Here is a 13,572-nt window from a genome sequence, read left to right on the forward strand (position 1 = left end):
AACCATCTACCTTGAATGGTGGCAAAAAAACAAATTCTAACCTGTGTTTTATGTCAACGGGATTTTGTTTCTGTTTGTTGAGTGGTAACGGGACTACTAGTGGTTTTGCAGCCTGTGTTTTTTGCAGCGAGCAGTGACTATTCCATCTGAGTTGTCCATTTTCATTCTTCCTCAACCTCCACCTCCTCTTACCCCCAGTCCATAATTATGAAAGACCTGGTGGAGATACTAGTGGGAAACACAGTTCCCCTGAACTTTATACGTTCTATCCTCTTATTCTGTACGGTGGATGTATGATTATTTATATTATTATTATATAGACAGCCTGCATATACATTAGCAGCAAACTTGATGAATCTGGAGGAATGAGGCATTATGGGATGGAGAGGAGGAGCTCAAGCTAAGTTTGTAAATCAGCCAAGTCAGATCCGAGGATTGGATCTGAAACCCACAGGTTGAGAAAGAATGAAAATGGACAACACACATGGAACTTTATGGTAAGTACATAACTTCTTTTTAATCCCACTGCTGCTAAACATTTAGTTAATGCTAATCCTACACTTTCTGACAAGGATGGAAAAATAATTGATTAGCATGGGAAAAGAAGTGTATGCTTCTGCAACTTTGATTTTCAAAATTTTGAACTGTCAGACTCCTGTGTTAAAGTTTACTCTGTCTAATTGTGAAAGTATGAGGAATGTTTTGTCTGCAGTTTCTTCTTGTGAGGAAATATCTCCTTTAAATGGTTTAATTTCTTCCATTTTGCAGTTCACAACTTATTGTGTGTTTATGTCTCTCCTGGTACTTGTTCCAGGGCTATGGTCACTGATACTGTTTTGATGAGGTTTGCCTGCGTTCTCAGAACCCTCCACATAATGTGAAAAATGAAACGTTCAGCAAACACACTGCCTTATTGGCATTTGGATAGTAGTGCCTTGCTACCCACTCTCTGTCAGTTTGTCAAACCACAGAATTCCTCCCACTGTCTGCCTGTGACTGAGAGGACGAATCATCTGGCTGGACCAGGACAGATCTTTGCACTCATTGACAGGGCTCTCTCAGTTTTCTTGTGCCACAGGTAGAGAAGGCTTTCTTGGGATATTGCTTCATTTAGACTGAGCGATATCAGCTGCAGAGCTCAGAAAAGTACAGTTGTGTACACGTACCATAAATGCAGATGTTCGAGTGTACTCACTGTTGCAGTCATTACATTTGGGTAATCTGCTGGCAGGTTGCCCTCAGTTGGCCTGAATAACAAAGTCTTGGGTCCTGCGTCGGTTGCTGTCTCCTCTTCCATGACGTCAGGTCATCAGGGGTATAAAACATGCAGCCGATGCAATTTTATTCAGTTTTTTTCTTGCCCCAGATGTCAGGTGCCCCCAAATGGGGAGCAAAAATATATATAAAAGTATATAAACAGCAATATATATACATATACATATATATATATATATATATATATATATATATATATATATATAAATACAATTTTAGCAACATAAACTTTACCTTCATCTAAAAGCAAATACACCACAAAGGCTTTAGAATATAGTGAAGGAAAGAGAAGTAGTAGAAAAAAGGGGGGTGGCGGGTGGGTAACCCGGACTGCAACAGTGAATATACTCGAACATCTACATTTATGGTAAGTGTACACAACTGTACTATGTTCTTCGTGTTTCACTGTTGCAGTCATTACATTTGGGTATAATCCCAAAGCTATGGATGGGAGGATGGAACTAAATAGCATTAGGAGCGGCTATAAGGCCCTGCAGAACTGCAGTGGCAAAGCCTGCCATGGATTTAGAGAAGAGAGGCAGATGATAATGATTTGTGAGGGCATGAACAGAGCTCCAAGTAGCAGCTTCTAGAATGTCTTTGGTTGGAACTCCACTGAGAAAGGCTGCTGAGGTAGATGCAGCTCTGGTGGAATGCAACCTGATTCCCTTGGGCACAGGTTTACCATGATGCAAGTAGCAGAAAAGAATGCAGTGGCTTATCCTCTTAGAAATAGTCTGCTTTGATATAGCCTTCCCCTCTGATCCTGAAGCAAATGCCACCAGTAGTTCCTCAGATTTTCTTAGAGATTTGGCCTTGTTTAAGTAGAATTTTAGTTGTCTGTGTACGTCAAATGAATGCAGAATCTGCTCCCCCTTGTTCTGCGGATTTGGGTAAAATGTTGGCAGGTGAATAGTTTGGTTAAGAACCACTCTGGATACCACCTTAGGCATAAAGGAAGGATTGGTTCTGTGGGACACCCTGTCTGGGTGAAACGTAATAAAAGGCACCACAGCCATGAGAGCCTGTAGTTCTGAAACCCTTCTTGCTGACGTTTGCCAAAAGAAAAGCTGTTTTCCAAGATAAAAACTTTATATCCACAGTAGCTGCTGGTTCAAAAGGAGGCAGGATGAGTTTTACCAGCACAAAATTGAGGTCCCATGCAGAAGTTGGTGATCTTCTGGGAGGCCTTAAATTTTTGGCCCCTCTAAGATACTGTTTTAGCAGAGGATGAGAAAAGATGGGAGACTCCGTGTTGTAATGAGCTGAGCTGGCAGAGGCATGGATTTTTATTGAAGAAAAAGATAGGCCCTTGTCAAGCATCTCAGTCAAGTATTGTAAAATCTGAGGGGTATTTGGTTTTGCTGTGTCTGTTCCTTGTGCTTGGTTCCAAGCACAGAATCTCTTCCATTTATCAGCATAAGATTTTCTAGTACTAGCCCTTCTGGCTTCCAAAATGACATCCATCACAGATTTACTGAGAGGTGTTGTTTGAATAGTTACATGATCAGCCATGCTGCAAGGTTCAGAGTTTGGAGCTGAGTGTGCAGAATCTGACTGTTCTGCTGAGACAGTAGATGAGGTATTTGAGGCAAGTACCAAGGAGGGAGTTGAGACATATTCCGTAGGATTGGGTACCAGTGCTGGCGTGGCCAGTCCGGAGCAATTAGGATTATTTTTGTTTTTTTCTGTCTGACCATTTTTGTTTATATATGGTCAGTTAATTGGGCTCAAACTTTATAATGTATCTACATTACACACTATATCTTAAACATTCAGACTTTCATCTGGGTCCTGTGAAAAATGCAAGCTATATTATGGCTGTTTATAATACAATTTATTTGTAATTGTATAATCAAAGATTAATTTAAACAGGCAGGTTCTCAGATCTGTATGTCTGTTCAAATCACTAAATTCATCTTTCACATGTTCCAAACTTTGACTATGTTCAAACCAACCAAGTGATTTGTGTTAGGAGTATACTACTTTAAATCAAGTGAATATAAAGAGTACCAGGATGTGAAGGTGTTTTGTAAATTAACTTTCTGTTTAAAGAATATATTACATTGACAAAGGCTTTACTAGCCGAAACCGGTCTGTGACTTTTTATGGTAGGCAGCTTTTTAGCTACCTTCGAATAAAATTTAATTTGAATCTTATTTCTGCTGCCGTGTGTGCTGGTCCCTCTTTGTTTTTGGAATTATTGGTTTGGACCGGGCACCATAGTCCACCGTGCGTGCCTTGCTTCTTTTGACCTTTAATAAGACCTTGGAGAGAAGAGGCAGAGGGGGAAAGGCATAGACTGATAGGTTTTTCCAACTGAAGGATAGGGCATCCACTTTCCATGCTTGTCTGTGATACATCCTTGTGTAGAATTTGTCAAGTTGATAGTTTTGGGGAGAGGCAAATAGATCTATGTCTGGGCTCCCCCATTTCTGTGTTACCATGCTGAAGATTTGTGGATCCAGTTTCCACTTGTGCAGGTCCATAAGATTTCTGCTTAGGTCATCTGCCAGAGTATTTTGTTTTCCTGGCAGGAATTGAGCTTGAAGATGTACTTGGTAAGTCAAGGCTGTGTTCCACAATGACATGGCTAGTCTGCAAAGGGGGTAGGAATGTGTACCCCCCTTGCTTGCTTATGTACCACATAACCGTGGTGTTGTCTGCCTTTATCAGTAGTTGTTCTGGATGAAGTAAGTCCTTGAAGGCTGTCAGGGCATTCTGAACAGCTAGCATCTCTTTCTGATTGATATGCAGATGCATTTGTTTTGGGCTTCATTTGCCCTGAATGCATCTCCCCACCAGGTGGCCCCCCCAAGCATAGTCTGATGCATCTGTAGTTAGGATTTGTGTGGCAGGGGGTAGAGTGAATGACAGTCCCTTGTTTTGGTGACATGTCTCTGCCCACCAAAGAAACTCCTGTTGTAGGCAGGGAATGAGAGGAATCATTGTTTCCAGACTGTGACAATGTTGACTCCATAAAATTCTTAGGTACCACTGAAGTTTCCTCATATGCAGTCTTGCATATGGAATTAGTAGAATGCAGGATGCCATGAACCCCAAAGCCTGCAGAATTTGTCTTGCAGTTAACTGGGTTTTTGTTGCCATCTGTTTGAAATATAAAGTCAGTTTGCTTTGTTTGTCTGGCATAAGATAAGCCATCTGGGCAGTTGTATTCAAGCTTGCACCCAGGAATGTAGTTTTTTGAGAGGGTATCAGTTGTGATTTATTTTCGTTCATTGTGTACCCTAGGCATGTTAGAAGCCTTTTTACAAACCCCAAATGTTGAAGAAGAATGTCCTTGTTCTCTGCTTGAATGAGACAGCCATCCAGGTAAGGATAAATTTGTATGCTTCTTTGTCTGCAAAATGCAATTACTGGTTCCAGGAACTTTGTAAAGACCCTGGGCACAGTAGATAAGCCAAAGGGCAGTGCAGAGAATTGGTAATGCATAAAACCTGCCTTGCAGCGGAGGTATCTTCTGCACGATTCCCTTATTGGGATATGCAGGTATGCCTCTTTTAAGTCTAGAGTCTCTAACCAAGCGTTCCTGCCCAGTATAGGCAGTAGCTGTTGTAAAGTCAGCATTTTGAATTTTGGAATGTCCAGGAACGTGTTCAAAATCGATAAGTCCAGTATTGGACGCCAGGCATTGTCTTTTCTGGGGACCAGGGACAGTCTTGAATAAAAAACCTTGTCCTTTTTCCTGTTCTGGTACTGGGTGAATAGCCCCCATATCCATGAGGGACATAACTTGTTTCTGAGCCTCTGCCCATTGATTTTGTGGCAGATCTGGCCAACCGTTTGGAATTGACAAAGTATGGAAATGAAATCTGTATCCCTGGGATACTATGTTTAATACCCACTTGTCCTGGGTAATTAACTGCCAATTTTGAGCATGAAGTGCTAATTTCCCCCCCAAGGGGGCTGCCAAAAGATAAGTGCTTGGTGATGGAAGAGGGAAGTTATTGAGACTGCTTACTGTAAGGTTGTGCTTTGTTTCCTCCAGATTTGGAAGTGGAGACACCCCATTGCTTTGACCTGTACGAACCCTGTGATTGGTATCTAGAGCCTTTTGAGCACCTGGATTTGCCTTCAGAGGCTCTGTTGGACACAGGAAAGGATCAATTTTTAGTAGGCCAGTGCCTACTGAATCTGGGTGGCTGCACTTGTAAGAAATCTTTTACAGTTTGCATAGATTTAGCTTTGTCTTCCATTTTCTTTAAAACCTCTTCTGCCTTATTACCAAACAGAGTATCATGCTGTAAAGGGGCATCCAACAATTTAGCTTTAACATGATCAGGCAGTTTGCTCCTTGAGCCAGGCATGCCTTCTAATCACAGATCCAGTAACTGCAGCCCTGCAAGAGGCCTCCAAGGAATCAAAACCACATTGCAAAGTATGTTTTCCAACCTGTTCTGCTGCATGCAATAATTCCTGTAATTCTTTATTTTCCACACAATCAGAAATCAGCATTATTTTCTGTTTCAGTAAGCCCATAACATGCTGTTGATATTTAAGTATATGAAACTGGCAGTTTAAGGCCCTAATTGCCAAGGTTGCAGACGTATAAACCTTCTTTCCCCATCTATCCAGCGTCCTGGAATCTCTATCAGAGGGGGTAGGATTTTTGGCTGTAGAGGCCTTTACACCTTTGGGACCCTGTGAGATAGTTTCAGGGTCAGCAGCAGGATTTTTGAACAGAAATTTGAGGGAGTCAGGAACCCTGTAATATCTGTCTGGCTTACTAGGAGCCGGAGGTAGGGAATCAGGAGCCATGCTTGATTCCAAAAACACATCATCAACAATGTCCAGTACAGGAGGTATAGCCAAAGGCCTATGCTGAGGAAGAAGAAGGAAATCCCTAAGCCTCTTTTTTGATTCAGAGAAATCCTGACTCTCCCAATGAAAATGTTCCCTTAAAGTATGCAAGGTTTCTCCAAAAGAATAATCCTCAGGAGGAGATGCAGATGGGATGGATTCCTCTGCATCTGAATCCTCATAGGGTAGTATAGAAAATTCCTGATCAGAAGAAATGGAAACCTGATCTGAAGAGTCATAATCAGTGTCTTGTCTAGGCCTCTTAGCGGGGGGGGGGGGGGGGGCCTGATCAAGGTAATTAAATCCTCAGCCATTTTGATCATCTGTTTTTTAGGCATAGGGGCCTGAGCACGTGACTCATGCGTCAGTTTTTTAGACTTAGAAGATGTTTTTGATCTTGTTTTTGAAGCTGGCATCGGTTTTATATAAAAATGTTGAGGCCTGAAAACACCGTCAGAAGCCAGTGCCTGCTCAGCGGCTCCGGACCCATCCAAGGGAGAGACATCCACGGGTTCAATACACTGAGAATCTCACGGCATACCGGACTCCGCATGGGTCTTGGTAGAGGCCTGCGACTCAAAAGTAGCGGGTATCATGGGCTGCAAAAGCGCCTCACTGAGTAACAGCGAACCGGCGACTGGCTTAGGAGAAGCTTCGTCCTCGGTTTTGGACCTCGACGGTCTGTCTCTGTCTTTTTCTTTGCATTTTTTGTGAACTCAAGTAGTTGGATTGCTAACCAACAACATTTCAGGGTAATTAAATCTGGATCCAAAATATTTTGAAGTAAAAATATACCACCGCTTAATAGTGCGTTGGTTTAATCTAGCACAAAACTGACAGCAAGGCACGTTATGATCTGGGTCTAGGCAAGGAATACAGTACAAATGCAAATTCTTGTGAGGTATTTGCTTCCCACAAGTAATGCAATTATTAACTTTTACTGACATCGGTAAGGAGCAAGAAAAAGTTTCCCCAATGGGGTACTTAGCTTTAGTTGAAGACTTCAGTTCTGAAACTCGAATGCGAAAATTTCAAGAGTCGGCCGACCACTTGCGAATTGCTTCTGCTTCGGGCACTGCGCGGCAAGAAAGACTGAATAAAATGGCGTCTGCTGCTTGTTTTATACCCCTGATGACCTGACGTCATGGAAGAGGAGACAGCAACCGACACAGGACCAAGACTTTGTTATTCAGGCCGACTGAGGGCAACATACCAGCAGATTACCCAAATGTAATGAATGCAACTATGAAACACGAAGAACATCAAAGCTCTTTTTCGGTTTTATTTCCTCCGTCTGCCTTTTCTATCAGTGCTTGGATAGTGTATTCTGCTGCTTTGACTTTTTTTCTGATTAGAAATTTTATATATGCTGCTGTTTTTACTTTGACTAACACAGTAAGGCATGTTGGTTAAAAGCTTCATTTGAATGTCTTTTAACAACTTTATTGAATTATCAATTAAAGACACAGGCAAATATAAATTTATATAAAAGAAAATAAACCAAATTAACATGCTCACTCACAGTTATAAACATTATACATCACATACATTATTTTATACAATTACCATGAATCCAGCACTGCATAAATTGCTCAATTCCTGCCTTCCCTTAAACCTCACTCCTCTTCCAAAACATTATTCTGCATGTATTGTTCTCACAATTTCCATTTTCTATGTGATTTGCTCCTACACTTTTCTGAAAGATCCCACTTCCATTTTTTTTAATCTCTGTTAGAATATTCACAACTTCAAATACAGTTGGTTTACACTTTGATTTCCATTTTGTAGTAAATGTTTTTGGCAGCCACAAGAATTAAACTTAACAAGGCCTTACTATGTCTAAGCAAGTCAGATCCTGTTTCCCAGCTCAGACAATAATTTTCTTAGTCATGCCCATTTGCTCACCCAATATTTCAGACATAGTAATCTGTAGGGAATTTTTAAAGTCTAAAATCCAAAATACACCAATGAGAGTGAATATTCTGTTTTGAACTGAAAGTAGGCTAAAACAGAAACAAATAACGGAATAAACCACGGAGCAGGGAGGCATAAAAACAGAACTTTAAAAAAATAAATAAAATGCACATTGAATACAATAGGTAAGCGCTTTCACATTAGCTTCATCAGACATTAACAAAAACTCAACGTCCCAGATATTTAAATATACAGGAACCAATCACAACTCTATACTTATCATTTATGCAAATATAAAATACCAGTCTGATTGAATTCACTGAATTCTGCTTTAATGTATATTTTCTGTATATAGTGCTGTAATCAAACAAACTAGGTTCCTGCTTTTATGTATATATTCTGTATATGTTACTATATTTACTATCTGTAACACTGTTCCTGCTTCTGTACTAATTAATGTTTATATTGTTTCTGTATCTCGTTGGAGCTTTTCTCCCCGGACCTCCACTGAAAATGGGCTCTTTTAGGCCCAGTGGACTTATCCCGGTAAACAAATGCAATAAATAAATTAATTAAAAACACATATAATTAGCCTAAAAATACTATTTTTTTTAAAGCTCAACCTTTTAAAATTGGTTTTAAAGGGGCTTTTTCATTCAAGCCCTTACCAAAATCTGCTCTTAGCCTAATGATCCACCTAACTTCCTTGCCTTTCATCACATGCCTAATATCACCAGCACGCATGCTGGGTTTGACAATATCAACCACTAGAAATTTAAAAGTATGATGCCTCTCTGTTTGTAAAACATGCTTAGATAAAGCATTGTTATTAGAACCTATCCGGATGTTATAACCATGTTCCTTTAGCCTCTCTTTTAACAGTCTATCAGTCTTACCTACATAGAATGACTTGCATACTATGCAGTAAGTGAGATATACAGTGTGTTGGGTATGACAGTAAGCTGTTACATTAAAAACATATTTACTTCTTGTATCAGGATGCACAAACAAACTGCTGCTATCAGTATAACTACAAACATTACAACCGCCACAAGGATGTGTAACTTGGCAATTTCCATTTCCATCATTCTTACCTTCTCCGGGGTATCATAACATTCTCTTTAAATTTCTCTTATTCCTATAAATAAAATGTGGTTTGTCATCTACTATATCTTTAAACTTTGGGTCAGCTGTGAGAATATTCCAGTGTTTCCTTATAATGCTTGTAATCATTGTATTAGCAGTATAAAACAAGGGAACGCTCACCTTCCTTCTAGGATCATCATCATGTCACCTAACCATATCAGAACTATCTCTTTTACAGAAGTAAGGTTGTGCTACACTGTTCCTTAACATATTAACATCCTGTAATATGTTATCTATCTTATCTACACTATACCCTCTGGTGGAGAGTCTATCCTTAAGTTCAATTAATTCTGAGGAAAACACCTAATTTGTAGCGTTGAGCGTTGATACTCTCACGCCTTGTCCTTTAATTCCATTTTTAAATACGTGAGCAGGGTGCATACTGCGTCTGTGTAATAAAGAATTTCTATGACAAGACTTCCTAAAAACACCTGTATTAAGTCCATTGTCCAGTCATACCATGAACATCTAAGTGCTCAATCCTTATGTCAGAGATGTCACTGTAAACTTTAAGAACGATGTTGTAGCATTCAAACTGTCATAAAATCTAAACAATTCTTCTTCTGCCCCTGTCCAGATAAAAAACAAATAGTCAACAAAATTATGATAAAATGGACAAATAGAGTGAAACCCACAATCTTAAACATAAATTCCTCTTCCCTTGAGGCCATAACCATATTGGCGTAGGTATTGGCACAAGACGTGCCCATAGCTACGCCATCTTTCTGCAAGTAAAGAACCCCATCAAACATAAAAACATTATTTTCAAGAATAATTTCCATAAACATACATATTAAATCAATCAAAGAGTGGTTGTATTTACTATGTATAGTCAAGTAATGCTTCATATAGTCAATCCCCCTACAATTAGGAATAATGGTGATAAAGACTGGACATCTAGGGTTACAAAGAAACATTTGGTGTCTAGAAGTAATGTCACAGTAAATTCATAAAAATCAATTAAAAGCTGTTTTGTATCTTTCAGAACTATTAGATTCCTATCTAACACTGGATGTAAATGCTTTTCGACATATAGCAAAAATGGTTCGGTACACCAATTCTGCCCTGAGACAGTAGGTCTCAGGGGAGGCTTATGGTAATTCTTATGTATCTTATGGATTAAATGAAGGATAGGTACCAATGGTTTTTCTACCAAAAGGAACCTAAACAAGTCATATGAGATTAGTCTTCTCATTAAACAATCATTCAACATGCTAAATATTCCCTTTTCATCACATCAGTCTCTTTTCTCTCAATAACTGTATAAAAATTCAGATCACTTAACATCAGCCTCATGGAATCAGCATAATCAAATCTATTCATGACAACAATAGGTCCACCCTTATCAGCTGGTCATATTACAATTGTATCATCATTCTGTACTGTAGAGATGGCCAATCTTTCATTAACCATAAGATTATAACTTTTCCTGCCATTCTTATTACATTTGTGGCTAAATGTGTTATTTTCGTTGTAAAGGTGTACAAATCATTTTCAACTAATTTGCTAAAAGCATCAACTAGAGGGTGTGTATTCGGAATATAGACACTAGGACTTTCAAATGTAACTTCAGGACCTTTAACATTGTCAACCAATTCAAATTTAAGTAAGACATTCTTAATAAACAATTTAAAATCCAAAACAGTATCAGTGAAATCACTCTTCTATGCTGGAATAAATGAGAGCCCTCTATCCAACACTTGTTTCTCATCATTAGTCAACATTCTGTCAGATATATTAAAACTTACAGAGTCCATATTAGGTTCCACATCATTTTAAGGGTATGACACAGGTTCCGTTCTGCTGATACCCTGCGTTTCTTACATCCCCTGCTCCTGGAATGATTCTTCCCTTTGTGTAACTGCCAACTTATGGGTAAATGGAAATGGGGGGAAGATTTGTCTATCGGCTGTTCAGTACCATTATTAGAGATTTTGGTAGATACCTTCCTTCTCACATCATTATCTAGAGTTAAATCCTGTGCAATACACATCTTAGTGGCATTCTTATTCAAGCCACTAGTAGATGAATCAGAACAAACGTTAAGCACAGGAGAATTGCTCAAGGATACATTATCAACAGTCTGTACAGTGGATATAAAAAGTGTACACACCCCTGTTAAAATGCCAGGTTTTTGTGATATAAAAAAAATGAGACCACAATAAATCAATTCAAAACTTCTCCCACCTTTAATGTGAACTATAACCTGTACAATTCAATTGAAAAACAAACAAATCTGTTAGGGGAAAAATAAAAAAACATACAATAAGCTGGTTGCATAAATGTGCACACTCAAACTAATACTTTGCTGAAGTACCTTTTGAAAGTATTAAGATTGCATCACAGTGGAAAACAAAAGAAATACATTTATCAATATCGATGCAACAGTGATAATGAAAGAACAAACACGCAGAGAAGTATAAGTCAGGTTGGTAAGTAGCATAAATTAACACAGTCATAAGTAGATCTGATACAAGAATTTAATCAGTGAAATAAGTAATAAAATGAGTAAGAAGAGTGCTTATACATTGTCATAACATAATGTAGTATAATACTTCTTTGGAAATAATATAAAATATCCAGGATGGAAAATTGCTGGGCATGAGATGTGAAAAAGAGTAAGGCATGAGTCAAATATTAAAAAATGGGAAAGGAGAGACACACAGACAGACAGAAAAAATAAATAAATAGAATACAGTAAAATTAGAACCAAAAGTATGGGTTGGGGAGAGGGAAAGTGCAGCTATCTCCAAACCAGGTTCAAGAGTTGCAGACAATACTACATAGTTTCGGAACATTTTTACTGGTAAGCCATGATGTACTCATCTGTTGAAATATCATACTGGCACAGGACCTCAGTGGTCCATCAAACAGTCCAATTGCAGTGTGTCTGAATGAGCTAGACATACCCTGAGAGGTGAACTACAGAAGATGTTGGATTGGGGGGTAATACAGTAGTCCACTATAAGCTAATAAATGAATGTATTGTTTTATTTTAATACTGGCTTGTATCACTTAATGTCCTTCAACACATCCGACAGCTTATATGCCCGTACTGTACTCTACAGATGTATATGCAGTCGGAGGTTGTGCAGAAGGATGTTAAATGAGGCACAGTGTACACTATATGATGTTCTCATAACGTCCTAGTCACCTAATGTCCTATTGCACAGAATCTATCCTGGACGTTAAGTGATGCACACCTGTATATAATAACAGCATACATGCCTAATACCTAATCTGAAATAGTCTTAAGTTCAAGAAGTCAGCAAGTGGAGAGAGAGATGGAGGTGGTAGATGGGGACCCAGACGAGGGCCCCCTCTGAAATGCTTGAAATTGGGATCTGCAATTGCTATGGCTGGTCCTGCATTGCTGTATTTATAAAATCCCAGCTTACTCTGTCAAATGTTTTCTCTACATCAAGAACCACCAGCAGCTGTTGTATTTTCTTACATTCTGATTCCTTTTAGATCATTACTGTCCTATTAATGGTGAAAAATGTTTTCCTCTCCTCTGTAAAACCACACTGATCCATATCTATCAATTTTGGTAACAAATTTTCCATTCTTAACACTTTATAATCTTGGTCAAAAATTTAAACTGTTGCTTCATTTGGAAAGTTTGTTAGGAAAACTTGATATTACATTTTTTCATGGAGTTATGATTACTCAAAGTGACTTAGTACAATTACAGCATTTTAAAAATTTTTTTTAAAATTTAAATTACAATGTTGGTACTATTTTGCATATTAAGTATTTTTAACAAGAATTTTCATCAGTTTACAGTTTATGTCTTATCTAATACCGTTTTAGCCTTATCTATTTAATTTTGACTGAAACAACAACATTAGGGAACATTTTTGAGCATGTATTTTGTGCTTGGAACTGTGTTATTCAAACTGTCACTTAATTTCGTGCAATCTTTAGAATAGTAGCTCCTGCAGAAATGGACTTCAAATTGCTATTTATGGGAGAATAGTGGGATTTCTCCATTGTCTTACTCGACTGACCCTGCAGCCATTATTTGGTATTGAGCTGGCTACTTTCTTGTCCCTTGACTTGATGGACTGAGCCCCCTTTCCCATCTTCACCTATAAAAACAAAAGAATAAATAAAAAATAAATAAAAATAATTTCCATCTTTTTTGTCTAACATTTTCCTTATGGCATGTCCCTAAACTAACTTTGTATTTTTTATACCTTTGTTTTTTTTCCCTTCTACAATATGTACCTTGTATCCTATATAAACATTGTACAAATACCTTATATGCATATTGTTCTGTTATAACAGTGTACTCCATGGAACATTTCTCCCTGGGCCTCTGCTGAAAATGGGCCATTTTAGGCCCAGTCGGACTTTCCAAGTAAACAAGTGGAAATAAATAAATTAAACATGCCTCAGCCTACGGCTTGTGAC

General features: G+C 38.6%; 1 protein-coding gene across 1 annotated transcript in view; it reads right to left on the minus strand.

Annotated features, from left to right (window-relative positions):
* The window catches only part of PKD1 (polycystin 1, transient receptor potential channel interacting), a 2,476,043-nt gene that overhangs the window by 230,932 nt on the left and 2,231,539 nt on the right, over positions 1 to 13,572 (minus strand). The window contains exon 44 of the mRNA XM_044088902.1: positions 13,158 to 13,247. Coding sequence (XP_043944837.1) covers positions 13,158 to 13,247 — 90 coding nt within the window. The remainder of the gene's footprint in view (positions 1 to 13,157; positions 13,248 to 13,572) is intronic.

Source organism: Protopterus annectens, chromosome 12.part0 (assembly GCF_019279795.1).
Source record: "Protopterus annectens isolate FY-2018-M chromosome 12.part0, PAN1.0, whole genome shotgun sequence".
In the NCBI taxonomy this organism is placed as follows: Eukaryota; Metazoa; Chordata; order Ceratodontiformes; family Protopteridae; genus Protopterus; species Protopterus annectens.